The sequence below is a fragment of the Peromyscus californicus genome, unplaced genomic scaffold (genome assembly GCF_007827085.1).
Source record: "Peromyscus californicus insignis strain IS unplaced genomic scaffold, ASM782708v3 Scaffold_10__1_contigs__length_136768540, whole genome shotgun sequence".
NCBI classification, from domain to species: domain Eukaryota; kingdom Metazoa; phylum Chordata; class Mammalia; order Rodentia; family Cricetidae; genus Peromyscus; species Peromyscus californicus.
The window spans coordinates 135,393,184-135,419,302 of NW_026294391.1; the positions used below are offsets into that span (position 1 = coordinate 135,393,184).

Genomic DNA, 26,119 nt, shown 5'->3' on the forward strand with positions numbered 1-26,119 from the left:
TCCCTGGTTAGTTTTTTGTTAAGTTGACACAAGCTAGATTTATCTGAGAAGAGGGAACCACAGTTCAGAAAATGCATCCATAGGATTGGCCTATAAGCAAGCTTGTGGGGGCATTCTCTTGATTAAGGATTGATGTGGGAGCGCCCCCAGCTCACTGTAGGTGGTGCCACCCCTGAGCAAGTGGTCATGAGTTATAGAAGAAGACAAATTGAGCAAACCATAAAGAACAAACACTCCTCTGTGGTCTCTGCATCAGCTCCTGCCCTCAGGTTTCTGCCTTGAGTTCTTGCCCTGACTTCCCTCAGTGATGGAGTGTGATCTGAGAGTTGTAAAATGAAATACACCCCTTTCCTCCCCAAGTTGCTTTTGGTCATGGTGTTTTATCATAGCAACAGAAACCCTAAGACAATAATGAAACATTTTACAGTTGGTGGCCAGGATAAGAAAGCAGGATTACAAACCACCATCTTATGCCATACAATAGTTAGAGGGATTGTGCAAGTAACCTTGTGCAAGTACGCTAAAGGTCCATTGTTGACCATTTAAAATAAATATAAACTGGTTCTGGGACTCAATGGCTATAGGAATTCTAAAAAAAATGTAAGATGATTCCAAAGAATATGAGCTATCATAACTTGTATCAATTGTTTAGTCAGGAAAGTAATGTTGAGTACAACAGCATGAGTGGGGAGAGTATTACTTCATTATCTCTCTATAATCCAGTCATTCAGGAGTCACATGACTTCTTTACTGGCCATATTGGACTGTGTTAAAGAGGCTTTAGACTGTTTGGATGATTTTTTAAAAAATATTTGTTCATTTTAATTTTTATCTGTATGTGTATACACCTGAGGGCATGTATGTGTGCCACATGCATGCAGGTGCCCACAGAGGCCAAAAGAAGGATACCAGAGCCCCTGGAATTGGAGTTACAGGCCATTGTGATCCACCATGTAGGTGCTGGAACTGAACCCAGGACCTCTACCAAAGCAGCAAGTGCTCTCAACTGCTGGGCCATTTGTCCAGCTCTGTGAATTATTTTTTTAAATATAAGTTTTTTTATTGTCCCTGAAGACACTCCAAATCATACTTATAATCCAGGATCTTGTTTCTGGAGCTGGGTAACTTAGGTCTTACTCATCAACCTGCTGCATGGTTCCCTTTTCAGACACACAGATGCCATTCAAAAACTTTCTGATATGCTTGTTTTTAACTACTGTGGCTTGCTGCATCAGAGCCACGGAACTTGAAACAAGTCCAATATCATTTTCTTCAATGATGAATTCATCCTTCTGTGCTTGAGAGACAGAACAAGCAACACTTGTCCTCAACCAAACCTTGTGGATGTATTTTTCCCCCCAAAAATTTTAGATTTCAACCAAAGACCCATTCTCCTGAATAACAATGTTGATGGGGACATGAGCTTACAGAAATCTCATTTTGTAATGAAAGCCCAGCACAACACCCTCAGTCATGTTCTGAACATGACTGCAGATGGTTCAGACAGTGGCCAGTTCCTTTCTGTTACCTCACCATTTGTCAATCTAATGCCTCTTCTTTTTCTTTCCAGGGAGACTCAGCTCCACATTGCTGTGATTGAAGTCCCTCTGGAGGGTTCCTCTGGGGCCCTTCACAATGACTGTGATCCCCTTCAGAGTGATGGTGACATTTTCTGGAATGTCAACAGTCCGATTACTGAGAATGCTCTTCACTCTCAAAGTAGATGTGGCAAAGAGAGCACTATGAATAATTTTTTAAATTTTTTTGAGGGAGGCTATGATATCCTCATATTCCTCTGGTTTAGCCTTAACTACCACATGCGTGGATCTCATTTTGTCCAGCCTTTAGTATTTGTACTCTCAGACAGGTGAAATTCTCTGACAGCAGTGTATAGTTTGTCTCAGAGGTACATTTTTCTCCTAGTGTGTTTTCTTGCAGGGAATAAATAGAAGCCATATATTCCTAGAGGAGAATAACTGTTTGGCCTTCTTAGACTGTTCCATATCTGTATCTATCTACAGATGTCCATTGCCCTCTCTATTTTTATGAAATTGCCATAAGTTACAGTGTGCTATGCTCATGTCCAACAGAGCCCATGTGGTCTGTACATTAGAAGAGGATCAATATATTTATATTTCAGTGTGAAACTTCTCAGCATCCTGTATGGCCCTCATTCAGTCAGAGGAGCTATTCTGGGGGCTCCTACTCATGAAATTCTATGCTTCCAACACAGGGAGTGCTGTAGATGCGGCATATACTTCCCAATCCCCATCCCTACCTAGGTGACTTACTGTTCTGAGCTTTCCATAAACTTACCAATATTAGGTTTACTATCATCTGTATCATGTGGCATGCCAACATGGCTCAGATCCTGCTACACTATCTCTGCAACATGTTTTTTTTTTTTAACTTTTTGCTTTGCCCTTATTCCCATTCATTTATTTTACTTCAGGACAAAGTCTTATTTTGCAATGCAAAACCAGTTCTTATAAAAAATTCTCTTACAACTTTTTTTTTGCATCTATCTCCTACTTACTAGTTCCTTTCTATTCATTGCTTTCTTTAGTTTACTAAAAATATTTTACATAAAGATCTAGTCATGAAACATAATGTGACAAAATGTACTAATTTGTTTAAAAGAGATGAATATAAATCGCATTTTTGACATAAAGAAACAAATTTATAAATGACTACATAATAAAACAGTACAAGCAAAAAGCAGAAGATTCCAAATCTTTATATAACTCTATAATTATAGTTATTTTTAGGATACAAAAGATATATAGGTTTTCAGAGAACAGGGAGATATTAAATGAATACTTTTCTCACAGAGGACCAGAGAAGATACAGTCCAGTGATGTAGACTGGACAGGAAACTCACTGTTAAGTCTAGCGATGGCAGGGATACCAAGAGTACTTTTCTCCATATTGTCCCCTTATATCTAATTTTATTGTCAAGTCAAAAGCTAATTCAGAGGCTGCTCCTCACATATTCTTAAGTCACTCCTTTGAGCTATTTACCTCTGAAGCATTTATCTAATTATTCTTTATCAATAAAAAATTGGGAGTCAGATATAAGGGTAAGAACCTGAATGATCAGAGAAGTGGCGGAGAAGCCACCAGTGACCTCCTCTCTCTTCCGTTCCTCAATACAAAAAGGTTGAGATCTTCTCTCAGCCCTGCCTTACTACTTCCTGTCTCCTATCTGTCCTCAGTCTTCCAAGACTGCTATGGTTAATTTTGTTCAGCTAGTAGCTACCTCTGCCCTCTCTCTCAAAGCAAATTTTATTGTCAGAATGTAATCAAAATATCACACAACATACCTCTAAGAAAATAGTCTCACTTCAGTAGCTTCCAGAAGATGGCAGAAGTAAACAAGACCTAGAAAGGAACTGTGTGTGTGGTGGGGATTATGACATTTTTGTCTTCATTATTAATTTCAAAGGTCACAGCATGCACTGTCAAACAGATGGTTTTGTTTGCTGCAGTCTGCACACAGCCTCCGTATACAAAACAACTAAATGGTATTACTTTGGCCAGGATATGGAGGACTGTTTTCCCCACAAAGCTACATTGTTCATTGTTACTCTCCTTCCAGGTATCTCTGACCCTTTGGTGCTTCTGAGGGCAGACTCACCACTTAAGCATCATGACAGAGGTGATAGGAAGGACAAACTGAAAAAGTTGAGCAAGGTTATAGATAGATAGTGTTTAAAAATTTTCTGTTCCATGTTTTATTTAAGAATGCTTCTTCAGTTCAATCCACACAAAAATTAATTGTTGATTGAATACAAAGTCTAGAGAAATGTGGCCATGGTCATGTTTATTTGTTCAATGAAGGGTCCAACAAGGGGCCAAGCTCCCCCAAGACAAATGAGAATTACTATATTTGGTGAGAGGAATGAACAAATAGGAAGTAACCATTGTATTAAAATTGATTGTTTTAGTGTCTAATAGCCCAGGCTAGTTTGCCAGCTCCTTGACAACAGGAACCTTATCTTCAAGTTTTCAGTATTCCCAGTGTTAAATCCAGTGCCTGGACAATTGAGGTGCTCATTCATTCAAGATATATCTCTTTCTAAGTGTTATGGTAGGGGGAATCACAGCATCCATAATATGCAGTCCAGTCTGTGGGGTGGGAATGGAATCATCAAATACTTTCTCATAATCAGTATACCTAATCTATGTCCCAGGATCATAGGTGACATCTCAATTAGATAGGTTATTAAATAGTTTTAGAGACTGGAGAGATAGCTTAATCAATAAAGTGTATGAGCACAAGGACCTGAATTTGATCCCTAGGACACATATTAACAAATCCAGACATACTGGCATGTGCTTGTAGCCCCAGAGCTGGAGGGATAGAGACAGGTGGATCACTAGGGCTCACTGGACATCCAGTCTAGCTGGCTTGGTGAGCTCAAGGCCAGTGAGAGACCTTTTCTTAAAAAAAATGTAAACAGCACACGAGGAATGTGGAATGAGAATATCCAAGGTTATTCTCTGACCTCTACATCCACATAAATGCATATACCTGCCCCCCTCCATGCATGCACTTTTACCTGAATATACCCACACATATACATGTATTTTCATACATGAACACACATGTAAGCACTATACACACACAGAGAGAAGTATACAATCAATTAATGTCTGAATACATTCCTGTTCCAAAGTTCATGGGATTTCATAGTTCAGCCAAATGGCCATTTCTTAGGTACCTTGTAGCTAGAGTTTTCCTGCCTGGCCCACAGTCAGGACAAATCTCTGTCACCTGCCAGTCCCACAGCCGCTCAGACCCGACCAAGTAAACACAGAGACTTATATTGCTTACAAACTGTATGGCTGTGGCAGGCTTCTTGCTAACTGTTCTTATAATTAATCCATTTCTATAAATCTATACCTTGCCACATGGCTCGTGGCTTACCGGCATCTTCACATGCTGCTTGTCATGGCGGAGGCTGGCAGTGTCTCACTCCTCCTTCCTGTTCTCTCAATTCTCCTCTTTGTTAGTCCTGCTTATACTTCCTGCCTGACCACTGGCCAATCAGTGTTTTATTTATTGACCAATCAGAGCACATACAGACCATCCCACAGCAGTACCTGTAATGTGCTATGTGCTGGGATAATAGAAATTAATCATAGTTTTCATCTTCATGGAGCTCCCAGGCTGGTAATGGAGCATACAAATAATTATAGCACTAAAAATGCATAAGCACATGTGGTCACAGAGAAGGGACACCTCCTTCAGCTGCTGGGTCAGCTATGGGCAGCCTGCATGACTTTAAATGTTAGGTTGGTCCTTTAGCAAGATGTAAGCAATGAGGGGTCATTTGGCCCAGAGTGGAAGGAAAGGAATCCAATACTGAAGTGCCTTGGGGAGGATGGTGAGGAAGTTGAGTGTAGATCACAGTGTTGGCAGATTGCAGATCCTCATTCATAATGTTAGTGCTCCTGCTTCACTTTGCATTGTTTCTTAAGTAATGTCAAAGCTATCTTTTGGTGGCACAGGATTTCAGATTCTGGGCTGCTTATTCATTCTAACTCTATCTAGCTTTGATCAGGAAGTTTCTTATATTTGTATTCTCCTTGGTTCTTTAGCCAGAGAAGCTTTATTTGGGTCATCCTATCACCTTCTTGCTCATCAGTGTCCTCTCTGGCAGTGCTCCTGATGATGGATCAAATTGTTTATGATGGAGAACAGAAAAGAATCTAAAATGCAGAATATTCTAGTTATTCTCCAATCCATAGGAAACTCTGAAACCCTTTCCACACCTCAAAAAATCTTAAGACTCACTTCATCTTCCCAAACACAGAAAAGTGAGCAGTAAGTTTCATGTGCACCCAGAACCATTCAGAAGCCCCAAAAGAGAGCATGGGAATATAAAGTGTTCATTGAGATGACTGAGTTGTTGAAAAATGGTCTGGTTACAGTTGTTGGGCTGTGCCTTCCTTTTCAATTTGTATTGGGCTGCCACCTCATCAGTTGTGGCTCACCAGGAGTCTCCTGAGGGCACCTTTGACTTCCTTGTTCCTCAAGCTATAGATCATAGGGTAGAGCATTGGGGTTACATTGGTATAGATTAAGGATACAATTTTGTCCTGTTCCGGGGTGTAACAGGACTTGGGACGAATGTAGATGAATATTGCACAGCCATAGTGCATAACAGAGACCAACAGGTGGCCAGCACAGGTGGAGAAAGCTTTGCTCCTGCCTTCTGCTGAATGAATTCTGAGGATGGCAGCAATAATGAATCCATAGGAAAACAGGATCAACAAGAAGGGTATCAACAGAATCAGCATGCAGACAAGGAACACTGCAATCTCATTGGCCCGTGTGTCAGAGCAGGCTAAGAATAGAACAGCAGGAATGTCACAGAAGAAATGGTTGATGACATGGGACTGACAGAAGGGCAGGAGGAATATCAGTGTGGTAAGGGTAAGTGAAAGTGTAAAACCACTGATGCATGCCAGAGCCAACATCTGCAGACAGAGTGCCCTTGTGATAATGAGTGTGTAACGCAGGGGGTTGCAGATGGCCACAAAACGGTCATAGGCCATTGCAGCAAGGAGGAAACACTCTGCTCCACCCAGGGCAATGAAGAGGTGCATTTGTAGAGCACATCCAAGGACTGGCATTCGCTGGTTTTTGGACATGAAATTGGCCAGCATGTTAGGGACAATAACTAATATGTAGCAAATTTCAATGGCTGATAGGTTCCTAAGGAAGAAATACATGGGTGTCTGAAGGCAGGTATCAATTAGAGTGATGAGCACAATAGTTGTATGGCCTGCTAGGGTGATGAGATGCATAATTAGAAAGAGTCCAAAAAAGAGAATCTGTAGTTCAGCCAGGTCCCCAAAGCCTAAGAGAATAAATTCAGAGCTTAAGGTGTGGTTTTTCTTCAATGGTTCCATGTTTTATTCTCCTTTGTAGAATTACTGGGCTGGAAAGGAGATTCTTCTAGCAATTCTCTAAGCTGTAAGAAATCCTAGAGCCCTTTTCACAGATGGGGATCTAGCCTGCTCTTCCAGGCATAACCCTTGACCTCATTCTACCAGCTTTTAAAATTCTGCCCTTTGTTGGTACAGGATGAAAGACTGCTTGTGTGAGAGTACTTTAATTCATCTAAATATAAAGTTGTTTTTCCTAGACCTTAAGGCAATGCTTCCAACAGAGATGCTATACATTTTGAACAGTTATCTGAGATAAGAGTAGAGGCTGAGATGGGTATATTAAATAAGGTTTACATGGAGACTGAGCCTGTAAGGTTATTGGTTGGAAGTGATGTACAGAATTCCTGTAGGAAGGAAGGTGTAATTAGTTAACCTTAGATACTTTCAAATTTGTACATTAGTTACATTGTTATCTCCTTACCACCACCTCCAAACTCCCAGGATTTCTGCATTCAATGGGCTATGAACAGGAAGTCAGAGAGGAACTCCACATACCATGCAGTAGCTGCTTTCTTCCCTGTGTCTTAGCTCTTTGTGGATATTCTCATTTTTGTGTCACCTCCTAAATGTCTCCTCTAACCTCTTGGTTGAATTAGTCCCTTCTCCATGCTCCCACAGCCTTCCAGGCTCCCATAACCACATTGTTTACCACTGATTCCTATAACTCTTTGATTATTTCTCAGTCGACCTTACCCCCTTATTGGTTCCAGAATGGCAAGAATGGTGTTTCATTCTGCTTCTCAAGCAATAGCTGTTACATATTAGGAGCATTAATAATCATGTGAGTGTAGTGAGTAGCTGTTCCAGCTTTGACCTGGAAGTACTACCCCCATTGAGGCTTCTGGTAACTGTCACGCCTATGAGGTGGGACTGAGAGGGAGCCCTTAAGACCTGAGATCCGGATGTGCCAGCTCTCTTGATTCCTGGATCCTGGACGCTGGATGTAGACCAAGCAGAGTTCTCCAGAGAACACCACTGGACTATGCTACACCTTTCCTGGACCCTGTAACCTATTCCTTTACTTGTAAGTTACTCCACAAAATAAACCTCCCTTTTAACTACATGCAGTTGCCTTAATACTTCCACCAATAATGTGAGCCTGTTCACCTGTTAAGTTTCTGAATGAATGTCAGTTTCTCATTTCTTCATGCTCCACAGTTGACACCAGGTCTGGCCTAGAGAAGAACAGGTAGCAAAAGGCTAGACTAGGTTATAGGGTAGGAGCAGGGAATAAATAGGACAGAACTGGAACAGACTTAGGGGCAGTGGAAGGTTAAATTAGCAATGCCTTGTCTGATTTCAGAGATGCTTACTTTCTCCTTGCCTTGGTCCAAAATAGAAACAAAAAGTTTTATTGTCAGTTTCTGCTTTCATCCTATGCTCCCTTCCATCACAGGATGAGAAATGGGGAAGGTTTCCAGGGGTTCTAGGTATTCAGAAAAATCAAGAATCGGTAAGAGATGCTGGAAAGATGGCCCAGAGATTAAGAGCATTTGTTGCTCTCGCAGAGAACCTAGGCTTAGTTCCTAGCACCCTAGGATGGCTCACAACCATCCCCATCTCTAGTTCCAGGGGATATAGCCCTCTCTTTTGGCATCTGTGGGTACCAGGTACACACATGGTACACATACATACATGTAGACAAAACACCCATATGCATAAAACAAATTAAATAAATCTAATTTCTTAAGCATTAAGGACTTTGTGGGAGTGGGATTGCTACCAAAAGAGTTCATTTTGGGGGGATGTGACATTTATACTAGGACCACTGAGGCTCAAAGTGGTACTAGCAAAATCAGAAAGCTGATTTTGATTATGGCTTTCTTTGGCAAAGATGGTGGTTGTACTTGTAGTTTCCATATTGAGTAGTATTTTGGTATACATTTACCTAACAGGTACACATGACAGATCAACATGCCAACTTTTCACTTTAAAACAGAGTACTACAAAGCCTTTTTCCCTGAGTGACCTATCCTTTGAGCCTGCTCCTATCACTGGCCCTGCCCCAGATATTACAATAAGCCCTTACTCAAATTTCTGTGTTCCATTGGAGCCTATCCTAGCACAAGCTTCCTTCTTCAGCCATCTCCACCTATAGTAACAAAAACTCTGATGAAAAGATTGGCAGAGGCCAAGGTGAACAGCCTCTTTCCCCAACAGGAAACCAAATAGCTTGAGCTTAACCCCTTTCTATGACTCAGCCCAGCCTCTCAAGGTACCTTCTTCATGTTCAGCCTCCCCCACAGTCTCTTCATTATCCCTTAATAACACTGTGAATAAGAGTGTGATTCTGGGTATCTGTCTTCTTCTGGATGCATACCCTTGACTTTAGCTTTGCCACCACCAATCTTTTCTACTTTTTGCTCCCATGTCAATGCTATGGAGATATGGGAATTTCTTTCTTTCATTAGGCCCTAAACCTTGAAAATACAAAAATTCCGAAAATAGAAATCATATATGATCAAAATATTTAACAGTAAGAAGGATCAGTTAATGTGAAAATTTTTTGCTCCTTCCATTCTTCTCTCTTATTCTCCAAGAAAAACCATTTCCTTCTGTTTTGTCTTGTGCCTATAAACACCCATTTTGCATGGCATGGTGGCATGCATCTGTAAACTGAGAACTTGGGAAGCTTATGCAAGATGATCAGGAGTTCAAAGCCAGCCTGAGCTATATAGTGATTTCCAGGCCAGATTGGGATACACGAGACTCTGTATACACATATAAACACACACACACACACACACACACACACACACACACACACACACATATATATATACAAACACAGACATACACAGTTGTACGTCCTGATAGACATATGCACTGCCATACATACACTCAAGTGTGTGTATAGATACACACACACACACACACACACACACACACACACACACACACACACATATATATATATGAGCAGTAACCACTAACACATTAAAATATCAAATGAGATTATGGTATACAAACTGATGATTATTATAATAATATGACCCTTAATAATATATCTGAGAGGTTTTTAGTCAGCACAGACTAGTTACTTCATTTTTTCTAGTTGTTGCATTGCATAATTTGAGTGCACCATAAGTTAATGTATTGTAATTTATTAAAATTGCATATCAGTAACACATAGTATAATGAGTAAAGAAAAACATAATCAAAATAAATTAAGGTCTAATCAGTCTCATTATTTGACATTCAAGTGGTTTTCTTTTTTTATTATATTTGATGCTACAAAGCACATTCCAGGACACAGAGCAGTTGCCAGAGTATGAAAACTTCCAGCGTATCTTCCTCTAATCTTTCCTCACATTCTTGATCACTCCTAGAAAAGAGGCCTAGGTTACCTGGGAGTGCCAAATCTGTGCCTGAGGGGGAACATGGCAACCTGCCTTATCAGGTATCTTCCTGTTACCATCTTCTGTTGTGGAACCTGAAAAGAACAAAGAAGCCATATTCAGAGATCACTAGAGCAAACAAATGGCTCTTACCTAGAAGTACAGCTTCCCAGAGCCCAGACAGTGGTTTTCAAGACTGTTAGTCTGGAGCATGGGAACAGTCCTTAGAAATATTGCTGATAGCTCTAGGAAGAGTGTGTGACCTTAGGAAGAGCATGTCTTTATAATAGTTGCCATGGTTTGTTACTTGCTTTACATAGCAATGAAGGCAGAACTCAGAAAGTCCTAGGAGAGGTCAGAAAGGGAGCTGTTCTGGGATCCACTCACCAAGGGGACTGCTTTCCCCAGGTCACACAGCTAGCTGAGGCCAGGCTCAAACCTCAGTGACTATTGTTTGATTTACAAATTTTAGATACACTTTAGCTTTTGGCAATGTTGTTCATAAGTCAGATCTGCAGAAACTTCAGTCCCTGTTGTGCAATCACAGGGTGGATTTGAAAGGAAGGCAAAAAACATAAAATTCAGCTCAGGCCAAAAGTAGGCAATGAAATCTGAGATTGATATCCTGATAAATATTTCCTTCCACTCTGCTGAGTTTCATAGCTCTCTATAATGGACAGTAAGGACAAAGGGCTCTCAAGATGTCCATTTTTTTCTTTTTTTATATTTTATTTAGATAACTTTTTTTTCATTTATTTTACATACCGACTGCAGTTTTCCTTCCCTCTTCTCCTGGTTCCCCTGCACCTCCCAACCACTTCCCATCTACCACCCTCCCCTTCCACTCCTCCTCCATCTCCATTCAGAAAGGGGCAGGCCTCCCATGGGCTTGAGCAAAGCATGGCACATCAAGTTGAGGCAGGACCGAGCTCCTCGCCCTTGTGTCAAGGCTGGGCAAGGTAATCCAGCATGGGGAGCAGGTTCCCAAAAGCCAGCTAAGCACCAGGGACAGGTCCTGTTCTCACTGCTAGGAGCCTTACAAACAGACCAAGCTACACAACCGTCACACACATGCAGAGGGCCTAGGTCAGTTCCATGCAGGCTCCCTAATTGTTGGTCCAGAATCCATGACCTCCTACCAGCTTAGGTCAGCTGTCTCTGTGGGTTCCCCCGTCATGGCCCCATGGCTCATACAATCCCTCTTCCCTTTCTTCAGCAAGACTCCTGGAGCTCAGCCCAGTGCTTGGTTGTGAATCTGCTATGGGCTATCTTTCTGTACACTGTGAATATGTGTTGTTGCCATTGGTTAATAAATAAGCTTCTTTGGCCTATGGCAAGGCAGCTTAGAGGCAGGCAGGAAATCCAAGCAGAGATACGGGAAAGAGACAGGTAGGAAGAGAGATGCCAGCCTGCTGCCCAATGAGCAACAAGATGCCAGCAGACTGGTAATGCCACAGCCACATGGCAATATAAAGACTAATAGAAATGGGTGGAGTTAAGATATAAGAGCTATCTTACAAGAAGCCTGACCCATAAGCCATACAGTTTATAAGTAATGTAAGCCTCTGTGTGTTTACTTGGAACTGATTGGCTGCAGGACATGGGTGGAAGAAATTTGTTCTGACCACGGGGACTGGCAGGACAGGAGAAACTTCCAGTTACATGGATCTCTGCATCTGTTTCCATCAGTTACTGGATACAGTATCTCTGATGGCAATTAGGGTAGTCACCAATCTGATTACAATAGATGGCCACTTCAGGCACCCTCTCTACTATTTCTAGGAGTCTTAGCTGGTTAAATTTAGTGTTATATTTGTAGATTCCTGGAGGTTTCCCTGGTGCCAGGTTTCTCCCTAACCCCAAAATGCCCCCCATCAAGACGTCTCCTTTGTTAATCTCCCACTCTGTGTCTTGTCTCCAATCTGCCTCCTGCACCCAACCTACCCAACCTGCTCCCTCAAGTTCCCATTCCTCCACTCTCCCTCCACCCTCAGTTTACCAAGGAGATCTCTTCTATTTCCCATTCCCAGGGAAATCCATGCATCCCTCTTTGGGCCCTCCTTGTTATCTAGCCTCTTGGGAGCTGTGAATTGTAGGTTGGTTATCCTATACTTTACTCCTAATATCCACTTATGAGTGAGTACATACCATGTTTGTCTTTCTGGGTTTGGGTTACCTCAATCACAATGATTTTTTTCTAATTCTGTCCATTTGCCTGCAAATTTCATAAGGTCATTATTTTTTAACAGCATTTCCCTTATTAATTCTGTGGTTGAGGGGCATCTAGGTTGTTTCCAGGTTCTGGCTATTACGAATAATGCTGCTATGAACATAGTTGAGCAAGTGTCCTTATGGTATGATTGAGCATTCTTGTGGTATATGCCCAAGATTGGTATAGCTGGATCTTGATGTAGATTGGTTTTCAATTTTCTGAGAAACCACAATATTGATTTCCAAAGTGGTTGTACAAGTTTGCATTCCCACCAGCAGTGGAGGAGAGTTCCCATTGCTCCACATCCTCTCCAACATAAGTTGTCTTCAGTGTTTTTGATCTTAGCCATTCTGACAGGTGTAATGTGGTGGTATAAATAAAGTTGCCTGGGGTCAGAGCTATTAGAGCCATAGCAAGTGCGTGGCAGTAGTGGCGTACGCCTTTAAGGACCTGGAGGGTGGTACATACAGGCAGTGACAACCAATGAGAAGCCAGAACAAGGAGACTAGAGAGACAGACACACAGGAAGTAGGGCTCTCTTTCAGAGAGCTCTCTTGGCTGAGGAGGATCCCTGAATCAGAAAGGGTGAGGCTCTTGCCTCTGACCTCTTGGCTCTCTTCTCTGAATCTGCTCTGTGTTTCTTGTTTAATAAGACCACTGAATTACATCTATATTTGGCGCCCAACGTGACAAGAATCCGTTAAAAACCGTTTAACTGCTGAGCTGGATTCACACCTCGGACACTAGGTGGCTGTTTTGTAATTCCCTCGGATTTGTACTGTTCTACGAGGACTTAGTTATCCAATATTTTAAAGTAAACTATTTAAAAGAGAAATTTTTTTCCACATTTAAAAAAAATGGGTTTTCTGTGTTCATTAGAAGAAAATTGGGCTTTGTTTGCAATTTTAGACAGTCTGACAATGGAACAGCTATATGAGAAGAATAATGTTGATAGAATTATGCATTTTATTACTATATTTATTCTTATTTTACTATTTAAGAAGATAGTCAATTTAAGTGCCAGGGTGACAGCTTTAGAAAAACTTGATACACCTGTAAAAACTCAGACAGAAGAAACTAACAGTGAAGTTGCTTCAAGATTGGATCATATGGTTACAGAAAGAAAGCCTGTTTTCATACAGTCACCCTTGGTTTGTCCAGTAACCGCACAGCAGTTGCCTGATCAAAGGACTACACAAAATATTTGGGCTCCAATCGAAATGTTGGATTTACGAAGGTTTAAGGAGGCAATAGTATCTTATGGCATGCATTCCCCATATGTAAAGCAAATGTTAAACTCTTGGTCAACATATAATAGGATTGTACCACAGGATTGGCGGGAGCTGGCACAAGCAGTTCTTGAACCCAGTCAAAGGCTTCAGTGGCTAACTTGGTTCAAGGATGAAGCTAAAAACATAGAAAAACAGTGGAGGGATAAAGGAATACAAGTCTGCCAGGATCAGCTTATTGGAGAAGGTCAATATGCTTCAGCACCAGCACAATGTTTATATGATGTCCAAACCCTAATTTTATGTCGAACAGCAGCCTTGAATGCATGGGACAGAGTTGAGGAACCAGGAAAAAAAACTGAGTCATTTACAAAGGTTGTACAAGGCCCCAAAGAATCTTTCACAGATTTTTTACAAAGACTGGCTTCAGCAGTAAAGAGAATGGTCCCGGATTCAGAAGCTGGTAAGATAATAATTGAAACTTTGGCCTTTGAGAATGCGAATGCAGCATGCAAAACAATAATCAGGCCATTAAAGGCAAGAGCTGAACCTTTGGAAGATTGGATTAGAGACATGGTTAATGTTGAAGCTCATGAGCATGATGATACGTGGGTAGGAGAAGCAATTTCAAGAGGTGTGAGGAATGTTAGATGTTTTGGATGTGGAAAGCAAGGACATTTGAGAAGGGACTGTAAACAAGTCATTCCTAGAAACAATGTTTCCTCAAGGAACAATGGCAACAGAATGCCCCTTCCTTCTGGAGTATGCAGAAGGTGTGGCAAGGGAAAACACTGGACCAACGAATGTAGATCAACAAGGGACAGACAGGGTAATCCTTTGCCTCAGTCTTCGGGAAACTCCCAGAGGGGCCTCATGCAGGCCTCAATAGCAAATCCAGTTCAAACTTTTCCTGCAGTCGTAGAGGAAACCCCTACTCAGAGCAATTAAATAACCAAATGCCTATTGGAATAAGTCATGCTGGTCAGGATGATGAAACAGAGAGAATATAAAATTCAGGAGAAAACATAAAGAAAATTTTTTGGCAAACTTCTATTAATGAACAAAGACCAAAATTATCGATAAAAATAAATGATGTTTTGTTGTCTGGTCTGGTAGACAAAGGTGCGAACGTTACCATAATTGCACCAGAATTTTGGCATCCAACTTGGCCTCTTCAGGAGGTAAACGTTCAACTGTTAGGTATTGGGACATTATCTCAGGTGAAACAGAGTGCAAGGTGGCTCGAATGTATAGGTCCAGAAGGACAGAGAGGAAAATTGAAACCATATGTAGCTAACATAGCTATGAACCTGTGGGGCCGAGACTTGTTGCAACAATGGAATACTCAGATTAATATCCCTCCAATCTCAGAAACAAATCATAAACTAGCACATGTTTCTGAGAGAAATATTAGAAGGCGATATTCTGAATGGTCACCAACCATCCATGTTATACAAGAACAGGGCACAACAACCGATGATCTTCCAAAGACATCAACAGCTCTGCCTTTAAAATGGTTGACAGACAAGCCTGTATGGATCCAGCAATGGCCTTTAACAACAGAGAAACTTCAGGCTTTAGAAGAGCTGGTAGAAGAACAATTAAATGCTCAGCATATTGAGGAATCAACCAGACCTTGGAATTCTCCTGTATTCGTTATTAAGAAGAAATCTGGTAAATGGAGAATGATAACAGATCTTAGAGCAATTAACAAAGTAATTCAGCCAATGAGCTCTCTACAATCTGGAATTCCTTTGCCTACTCTGTTACCAAAAGGATGGCCTCTCATAGTTATTGATTTAAAAGACTGTTTCTTTTCAATACCCTTACAAGAAAAAGACAGAGAAAGATTTGCTTTCACAGTGCCTACTTATAATAATTCTCAACTGGTTAAAAGATTTCAATGGAGGGTCCTCCCACAGGGAATGTTGAATAGCCCAACTCTGTGCCAATACTTTGTACAACAGCCATTGGAAGTGATACGTAAAAAATTTCCTAAATCTATAATTTATCATTATATGGATGATATTTTACTAGCTGACTCAAATGCAGACACTTTAGAAAGAATGTTTGAAGAAGTAAAGAAAATTTTGCCTTGCTGGGGATTACAAATTGCTCCTGAAAAGATACAAAGAGGAGATTCTATTAATTATTTAGGATATAAAATAGAGCTACAAAAAATTAGACCCCAAAAGGTGCAAATTAGGAGAGATAGACTACAGACTCTTAATGACTTTCAAAGATTATTTGGAGATATTTCTCATCTAAGAACTATTGTTGGGGTAAAAAATGATGAACTGCATAATTTGTTCAAAACCTTAGAAGGTGACAAGGACTTAAATAGTCCAAGAGAATTATCACCTGAAGCTGAGAAAGAATTGGCCTTGGTAGAAAAGAAAGTACATGAAGGACACGTGGATCGTATTGATCCAAAGCTGGATTGCATTTTGGTTATTTTACCTTCTAGGCATTCTCCTACAGGAATATTAATGCAGAGGGAAGATATTATATTGGAATGGATATTTTTACCAAATAAACTAAATAAAAAATTAAAAACTTATGTGGAAAAAATCTCTGACTTGATTTGGAAAGGAAAAGTGAGACTTCGTCAATTAGCAGGAATAGACCCAGCAGAAATTGTCATACCTTTAACTAAAGAGGACATTGAAAAATTATGGACAGAAAGTGAACCTTGGCAAAGAGCTTGCAGTCATTTTTTGGGAGAAATTAACAGCAAATATCCCAAAAGCGATAGAATTGATCTTATAAAGAGAGCTGATTGGATCTTGCCTCGAATTGTACAGGAAAACCCATATCTGGAGTTCGTACATTTTATACAGATGCCAACAAACAAGGAAAGGCAGGTTACAAATCAGAAAATTTAAGTAAAGTGGTTCAACGTCCTTATAATTCAGTTCAAAAATCAGAATTGTATGCTATTCTGTTGGTATTAATGGATTTTTCAGAACCTCTCAACATAGTAACTGACTCTCAGTATGCTGAAAGAGTAGTATTACATATCGAGACTGCAGAATTTATCCCTGATGCTTCAGAATTAACTTCACTATTTATTCAATTACAAGATACAATCAGGAAAAGGAGTCATCCTTTATATATAACTCACATTCGATCCCATACTGGTCTGCCAGGCCCTCTAGCACAAGGCAATGATGAGATTGATAAATTATTGATAGGAAATGTGCTGGAGGCCTCAGAATTTCATAAAAAACATCATGTCAATAGTAAAGGCTTAAAAAAGGATTTTTCCATAACCTGGCACCAAGCCAAAGAAATAGTAAAGAAATGTCCTACTTGTTCCTTCTACAATCAAACGCCATTACCAGCTGGATGTAACCCAAAAGGTACTCAAAGGAATGAAATCTGGCAGATGGACGTGTTTCACTTTGCAGAATTTGGAAAACTGAAATATGTACACCACACTATCGATACTTATTCAGGTTTTCAGTGGGCAACTGCTTTGAGTTCTGAAAAAGCTGATTCTGTAATCACTCATTTGCTAGAAGTTATGGCCATCATGGGTATACCTGCACAAATCAAAACTGATAATGCTCCATCATATGTCTCTGTTAAAATGATACAGTTTTTTGCTTATTACAATATAAAGCATATTACAGGCATACCACATAATCCTACAGGTCAAGCAGTTATAGAAAGATCAAACAGAACTCTAAAGGATATGCTAAATAAACAGAAAGGGATAACAAAAACCCCCAGAAACAGACTGCATAATGCTCTATTAACTTTGAATTTTCTTAATGCCAATGATAAAGGAACAAGAGCTGCAGAGAGACATTGGATAATGGAAAAAACTACAGAATTAAATCAGCCTATATACTTTAAGGATGTGCTGACCTCAGAATGGAAACCAGGGTATGTGTTACGTTGGGGACGAGGTTTTGCTCTTGTTTCTACAGGAGAAGATAAGTCGTGGGTACCATCAAAATTGATAAAGGTTCGATTTGAACAAGAGAAACCTCTTAATTAGAGGAGGTGATAGTTCATCTACCAACATGAACATCCAATTTAAACTAACTTATACCAGTAACGCATGTCTTTTCATTTAATCAGATAATAACTTGCCAAAAAGGAACATCCCCAAAATTAGTCTTGGGGAAAGGTTTTTGTTTTTGTCTTTTAGGAGAATGAAGGTTAAGGAATCTGAAGAACACTGGACAAATGAGACAACTGATCAGCTTTGAACTACAAGGTGCTCAGAGTAATTTTGAGATGACTAGCTGAGATGATCCAGTCTCAAAGACTACTTGAATAAGGACTTGAGATAAACCCTGAACTTTGGCATTATACACAGACTGGATAATGAAGGATATGTTTACCTTTCCTAGAATTTGACAATTAACCTAAAATTTTTCTTTCAGGATAAAGATAACTTTGCCCATACCCAGCAGGAAGCAATTTTAAGAATACAACGCCCACATTCCCAAAGAGGTGGTGTGGGGCAGGTGGTTTTTTTGTCTTTTTAATGGGTTTTGGGTCTGGGATAATTTTCATTGTTTAGGGGGTTGGTTACAAGTTGTTGTCAAGGGTTAGGAAAAAGGCTAAGCAAAGGAGATTAGATTTAAGGTTCTTGTTTAAAAAAAAAGAAAGAGAAAGAAAGAAAGAAGAAAAAGACAATTACTAGTTTTAAGTATTTTACATTGGATTGGATTGTTTTATATTGTATACAAGTTATATATATTGGAATTGATATTGCTAGAAAATGCTATATGTATATTTCTAATTGTACTTATACCGTTCATTTAACAATGCAATTTTCTGATCCTTGAATGTTATTATTACCAACTATTAGGATATAAAGAAATGAAAGTTAGTAGTTAGACATTACAATGGAACTTGTAGTCATATTAGATATGTTTTAAAAATTGAGCAGATATATTTTAGACAGGTCATCTTCAAACCCTTCAGAGATCTACAGAATATGGCATTTGACAGAGGGATGTGGAGAAGAACGGGATGCTGAGATGAAGCCATATATACACAGCCAAGAAGAATGGACTAGAAATTATTTAGACATTTTTTACTTGTATATATTGTGTATAGTTATTGTACTTTTGTATGTAGTTTTTCTTTTGTTAGTTATAACCTTTTTCTTTTTTTTCCTTTCTATTAAATTAGAAAAGGGGAAATGTGGTGGTATAAATAAAGTTGCCTGGGGTCAGAGCTATTAGAGCCATAGCAAGTGCGTGGCAGTGGTGGCGTACGCCTTTAAGGACCTGGAGGGCGGTACATACAGGCAGTGACAACCAATGAGAAGCCAGAACAAGGAGACTAGAGAGACAGACACACAGGAAGTAGGGCTCTCTTTCGGAGAGCTCTCTTGGCTGAGGAGGATCCCTGAATCAGGAAGGGTGAGGCTCTTGGCTCTGACCTCTTGGCTTTCTTCTCTGAATCTGCTCTGTGTTTCTTGTTTAATAAGACCACTGAATTACATCTACAGGTGAAAGATGATATCTCAGAGTTGTTTTGATTTGCTTTTCCCTGATGACTAAGGATATGGAGCAATTCCTTAAATGTCTTTCAGCCATTTGAGATTCTTTGGTTGAGAATACTCTGTTTAGATTTATACCACATTTTTAATTGGATTATGTGGTGATATTTTATTTGTGCTGAAATGTTGTGATAGTTTATTTGTGTGTTAATAAAGCTTGCCTGGAGACCAAGGGGAAAAGGCCAGCCATTTTAAGTAAACAAAGAAGTCAGGTAGCACATGCCCTTAATCCCTTAGCAGGCAGGATCTCTGTGTGTTCAAGGCTACACTAAGAACAGAGCCAAGGGTGGTGACACATGCCTTTAATCCCAGTACCAACCATAGAGACCTGTACAGACAGACAGAAAGTGACAGAGCTGTGTAGGAAGAGAAAGTGAGGTAGCTGGGCTAAGAGCCAATGAGAGAGCAGAAAAGTAAGGAATATAAGCCTGGGTAGGCAGGAAGTCATGCTCCTTGGAAGCTTCGGAGTTGGTGAGGTGAGGTTAGCTCATGGCTTTCCATATTTCCCTTATCTCTCTAAGGCTTTAACACAAATTTCTGGCTCCATGTTTTTTATTTAATAAGACCATTTAGAAATTCAACTACAAGATTATTTGATATTTTGATGTCTAGTTTTGAATCGAAGACCCTGACATAAATCTACACACCTATGAACACCTGATTTTTGACAAGCCAAAATTATACAATGGAAAAAAGAAATCATCTTCAACAAATGATGCTGGCATAACTGGATATAGACATGTAGAAGAATGTAAATTGATTCATATCTATTCCCATGCACAAAACTCAAGAACAAGTGGATCAAAGACCTCAACATAAATCCAGTTACACTGAACCTGATAGAAGAGAAAGTAGAAAGTAGCCTTGAATGCATTGGCACAGGAGACTACTTCCTAAATATAACACCAGTAGCACAGACACTGAGAGCAACAATTAATGAATGGGACTTCCTGAAACTGAGAAGTCTCTGTAAGGCAAAGGACACTGTCATTAAGATTAAATGGAAGCCTACAGAATGGGAAAAGATCTTTACCAACCCCACATCTGAGAGAGGGTTGCTCTTCAAAATATATAAAGAATTCAAGAAAATAGACAACAAAATATCAAATAATCCAATTAAAAATGGGGCACAGATCTAAACAGAAAATTCTCAACAGAAGAATCTCAAATGGTGAAAAGACATTTAAGGAAGTGTTCAACATCCTTAACCATCAGGGAAATGCAAATCAAAATGACTCTGAGATACCATCTACACTTGCCAGATTGGCTAAGATCAAAAACACTGATGACAGCTTATATTGAAGAGAATATGGAGCAAGGGGAACACTCCTCTACTGTTGGTGGGAATGCAAACTTGTACAGTCACTCTGGAAATCAGCATGGAGTTATCTCAGTAAATTGGGAATCAGTCTCCCTCAAGATCCAGCAATACCACTCTTGGGCATGTACTCAAAAGATGCTCAGCCACACCACAAGGATATTTTCTCAACTATATTCACAGAAGCATTATTAGTAATACCCAGAACCTGGAAACAACCTAGATGCACCTCAGCCAAAGAATGCATAAAGAAAATGTGGTACATTTACACAATGGAGTATTACCCAGTGGTAAAAAACAATGACATCATGAAATTTGTAGGCAAATAGATAGAACTAGAAAAAATCGTCCTGAATGAGGTAACCCAGACTCAGAAAGACAAACACAGTATGTACTCACTCATAAGTGAATATTAGATGCAAAGCAAAGGATAACCAGGCTATATTCCACATCCCCAGAGAAGCTTGGTAAAGAGGAGGACCTGTGGTGATATTGTGTCTCCCAAAATAGTGTACACCCTAATAAACTTATCTGGGGTCAGAGAACCGAACAGCCACTAAATATAGAGGCCAGAAAATGGTGGCACACACGCCTTTAATCCTAGCATTCTGAAGGCAGAGATCCATCTGGATCTCTGTAAGTTCAATGCCACACTGGAAACAGCCAGGCATGCTGACACATGCCTTTAATCCCAGGAAGTGATGGCAGGAAGCAGAAAGGTATATAAGACGTGAAAATCAGGAAGCCTGGTTAAGCTTTTAGGCTTTTAACAGAAGTTCAGCTGAGATCCATTTGGATGAGGACTCAGGGGATTGTAGTCTGAGGAAACAGGATCAGCTGAGGAATTGTCGAGGTGAGGTGACTGTGGCTTGTTCTGATTCTCTGATCTTTCAGCGTTCACCCCAATACCTGGCTCTGGGTTTGTTTTTATTAATAAGACCTTCTAAGATTTGTGCTACATGGACCCTAAGAGGGACACATATGGATTACCCCAGAAAGGGCAAAGGTTTAAGATCTCCTGGGTAAACTGGGAGGGGAGAATAAAGGGGAGGGAATGGGTGGTGGGAACATGAATGTTCAAGATGGCCAAGTTGGGGGAGGGATGGAGAGGGAGAGCAATAAAAAAGATATCTTGACAGAGTGAACCATTAATGGGTTAGGGAGAAATCTGGAGCTAGAGAAATCCACAGGAACCCACAAGGATGTCCCCAGTTAAGACTCCTAGCAATAGTGGAGAGGGTGCCTGAACTAGCCTTCCCCTGTACTCAGATTGGTGACTACCTTAATTGTCATCATAGAATCTACATCCAGTGACTGATAGAAGCAGATGCAGAGACCCACAGCCAAGCACTTGGCCAAGCTCCTGGAGTTTAGTTGAAGAGAGGGAGGAGGAATTATAAGGAGCAAGGGGAGTCAGGATCATGATGGGAAAAAACCACAGAGATAGCTGACCCAAGCTAGTGGGAGCTCATGGACTCTGGACTGACAGTTGGGGAGCCTGCACGGACCGAACTAGGCCCTCTGAATGTGGGTGAAAGTTGCATGGCTTGATGTGTTTGGGGTCCCCTGGCAATGGGACCAGTGCTTATCCTGGGTACATGAACTGGCTTTTTAGAGCCCATTCCCTATCCTGTGATGCAGGGGGAGGGGGCTTGGTCCTGCCCCAACTTGGTATGGCAGCCTGTGTTGACTAACCAAGTGAGGCCTTACCCCCAATGAGGAGGGGATTGGGGTGGGATGGGGGAGGTGAGGGGGAGCAGTAGAAGGGGAAGGAGGGGGAACTGGAGTTGTTATGTAACATGAAAAAAATTTTAAATAAAAATAAAAATTTTTAAAAATTAGAAAATAAGTTTATTTTCCTTACACTTCCATAACATTGTTCATCATCAAAGGAAAACAGGACAGGAACTCAAAACCTGTCCTGTCCTGGAGGCAGGAGCTGATGCAAAGGCCATGGAGGGTAGCTGCTTACTGGCTTGCTCAGCTTGCTTTCTTATAGAACCCAGGACCAGCAGCCCAAGAATGGCACCACCCACCATGGGCTGGACCCTCTCCCATCAATCACTAATTAAGAAGATGCCTTACAGCCAGATATTATGAAGGCATTTTCTCAATTAAGATTCCTTCCTTTCATATACCTCTAGTTTGTGTGTAAAGTTGACATAAGGTTAGGCAGCACAGATTCCAAGTGTAGAAATCCCATGTGCTGGGCTGTGATATTACTGTATGAACTTGTAATTCTTTGGCTCAGAGAGTCCTTCTCTTTATCTCACCATGGAGCACATTTACTGCCATAGCTGCCCAAAGAGGCTACCCACAACTTCAGTATTATAGCTGGCATACACTTCTAAATGTTTCTCCTAAGGCTCTTTTTGCCAAGATCTTTATGTACCATCTAAATCTTGCTCCCCCTGATAAGGCCAACAGAGTTAACTGCTAAGCCGACTCTTCCTCCCCTTAACTTAATTGGAAAGTCATGATTTTGTTCCAGACGCACTTTGAGTCATAAGGCTAGGAAGTATTTCTTCCTAAGGTTGAGTCTGGCTTGATATTTACCAGATATTGTTGATCAGTTGCACCAAGACAACTGGGCTTTCATATTACCTAGCCTGGTTTCACTGTAGCCCTGAATTGTAAGCAATGAAGTTTACATGATGGGAGGGAGATAAGTAACTTGAATTCAAATTATTTTCTTTCCACTCCCCAAGTCTCTGAAGTTTTTAGCAAGCTTGTATCTAGAGAGATGTCCCTTGTGCCTATCCCAGGTGGACCTCAGAATCTTGGGAACAACTCATTGGGAAATATTAATAGTTATGGAAAGAGTGAGATTTGGCCAATGCCCCTGGGGAAGAAGAAATACTCATCTGTATTTCCATGTTCATTTTCTACTACACTGCCTACAAAGATGATAGGAGATGCCTTACAGCCAGATATTATGAAGGCATTTTCTCAATTAAGATTCCTTCCTTTCATATACCTCTAGTTTGTGTGTTAAGTTGACATAAGGAGAACTGGAAGTCCATACTTTAGGTAAGCAAAGACTTCATGGCTGTCTAAAACACTGTTGAATTTGGGAAAACCATGCTATGATTTGACAAGGAAAAGGTTACACACAGTTCTGTGTGAGGTTGGAAATTACAAGAAATGACCACCTTCCAAAATGACTGATGTATTCTAGACTGAAGACTATGGCAGCAACGTTTTCATCAAGAGCTCACCATGCAATATTCCTGCCAGTGATCTTTGACAGGTTGAATGGTCTTAGTTCTATTTAAAATCAGCTGTGCACACTGCTAATGGTAAACAAGTACTTTCTGAGGAATACTAATGCAGGGGTAGTCTTAAATTATGAGTATTTGTAGTAATCAAGAAATTATATCTTTGCCACTAAACAAATTCAAATATAAGCTTTCAATGCCTGTGTGTGAACAGTTTTCCAAAATTCTTTAGAAGGGAGATAAATAAAGATATTGAGGTCTACTATTCTAGTGGCAGATGCTTTGGCAGGTGATATGGAGCACTGCAAATGGTTATTATAATTACTTCTTGGAATGTGTTACAGGAAGTTCACCATCTCTACATCCACTGTGCACCCCTGTTTTGTTCAGACCATTTTCTAAGTTCTGGGGAAAGATGGACACTTTTTCCAGGATCTATCACTACTCAAAGCATCCAAGCCATAAGGTGGGAAAGCAGTTGGAGAAATGTGAGGAGTCATATGACAGAGATTTGACTCATCAGTCACGAGGCACCAAGGAGGACCTCTTTCCTTGACAAAAGCTGTTCAAAGATTTTGGGGCACTGAAAATGTAAGGGGTCAGGACCGTTTCTCTGGGACTGAGGTGAGTACTTTTCTCACTCATTCTTATCTTGAAAGCCCACAATTATTAGGCATATGAAAAGCTGCCTATGTCTGTTTAGTCTGTCATTGCTGCTTCAGGATAAAAGTTAAAAATGATCAAAATCTCAGATCTCATCATTTTGATGCAATGAAGATCAATCTATGTTTTGTCAACTAGAAAGAATATTTGGTCGGTTTGCCCAGCCTGTCAGCACCATCCACTTTCCCATATATAGGCACCCTGAAAGTAGCAGATGCATCCAGCATGACAGGCCTTCAATTTAGGGTCCTGTTTAGGGTCCTTCCCTTAAATAGCCTTACTCACTAATTTTCCATTTTTCTTTTGTCTCTTCTCTATCCTGTGCTGCCAAAGTATCATCTTTTGGTGCCTGAGTGATTGGATCAGTTGGTTTCCATCTGTGCTTAGGCCTCGTTTAGCTTAGAATGGAAACTCATGGGAAGCTTGTCCGGAAGGCTCAATGGATCATCTAGTATTTCTTCCTTAAATACTTGTCTTCACACAAGTCTGAGAATCTTGATCATTTTCACTAAAGATTGTCTTTTTGCTTTTCTATCAATGATAGGAGTGTGCTACTAAAACTTTTGTCAGTTTAGGGGCTTAAAATTTTGGAGATGAACTTGTGCCAAGGGTTGCTATGCTTTAACCAACATGGCAATATAATAAATGCATCCCCTGTTGACAAAGAGCTGATTCTTCTGTTTTCTGTCCACTCCTGTAGCTGTGGATAAAGGAAATGAATTACCAGGAAATCGGAAACCATACCAAAGTGACTGAATTCATTCTTGTGGGACTGTCTAGGCATCCCACATCTCAGAGTGTTGTTTTCTGGACATTGATGTTTGTTTACATAGCCACTTTGGCAGGAAACAGTTTGATTATTTTCCTAGTAGGAGGCAACTCTCAACTGCACACTCCAATGTATTTCTTTCTTGGTAACTTGTCTTTACTGGATCTTCTGTTTTCCACCAGTGCTGTACCCTTGATCATGGTGAATTCACTGTACAACTTTTCCACTATCTCCTACAGCTCCTGTTTCACCCAGCTAGCTATCAGGGCCTTCTTGGCACTAACTGAATGTTTTCTGCTTGCCATTATGGCTTATGACAGACTTGTGGCTATTTCAAATCCACTCAGGTATAACTTGGTCATGTCTTCTCAAGTATGCATTTTCATGGCTTTGGTTGCCTGGATGGCAGCCCTCCTTCTCACTGTTTTGCCCATTCTACTCTTTCCAATCAGTTTCTGTGGGCATAATGCAGTCAATCATTTCTCTTGTGAGGTTCAAGCCATCTTCAAATTGCTCTGTTCTAATACCATTTCTTTAGAAATTATGATGATGGCATGTGCTGTCATTTCAATGCCAGTACCTTTAATTTTTATTCTTATCTCTTATCTTTGTATCCTCAAGGCTGTTTTAAGAATTCACCCAACTGAGGCCAGGCTTAAAGCCTTTTCTACATGTGGCTCTCACTTGATTGTGGTTACTATATACTTTGGGACACTTATATGTATTTATGTGAGACCACAGAGCAAAACATCCCACAATGGGGACAAAATTGTCTCAATATTTTATGCAGCAGTGACCCCGATGCTAAATCCACTCATCTATACCCTAAGAAATAAGGATGTGAAAGCTGCTCTGAGGAGGGTAACTTGTAGGGTCAAGTCCTAA

The 26,119-nt window shown here is 40.4% G+C and overlaps 2 protein-coding genes and 1 pseudogene across 2 annotated transcripts; 1 reads left to right on the top strand and 2 right to left on the bottom strand.

Moving 5' to 3' along the window:
* Positions 1–1,133: 1,133 nt before the first annotated feature.
* LOC128117868 (60S ribosomal protein L9-like) lies at positions 1,134–5,805 on the bottom strand (annotated as a pseudogene).
* A 180-nt stretch (positions 5,806–5,985) lies between these two features.
* On the bottom strand, positions 5,986–6,921 carry LOC128117874 (olfactory receptor 10Q1-like). The gene has a single exon (XM_052750361.1). The coding sequence runs from the start codon at positions 6,919–6,921 to the stop codon at positions 5,986–5,988; it is 936 nt and encodes a 311-aa protein (XP_052606321.1).
* Positions 6,922–19,712: 12,791 nt separating this feature from the next.
* LOC128117876 (olfactory receptor 13H1-like) lies at positions 19,713–26,119 on the top strand. Its single transcript, XM_052750375.1, has 2 exons — positions 19,713–19,742; positions 25,166–26,119. The coding sequence occupies exons 1-2, from the start codon at positions 19,713–19,715 to the stop codon at positions 26,117–26,119; spliced, it is 984 nt and encodes a 327-aa protein (XP_052606335.1).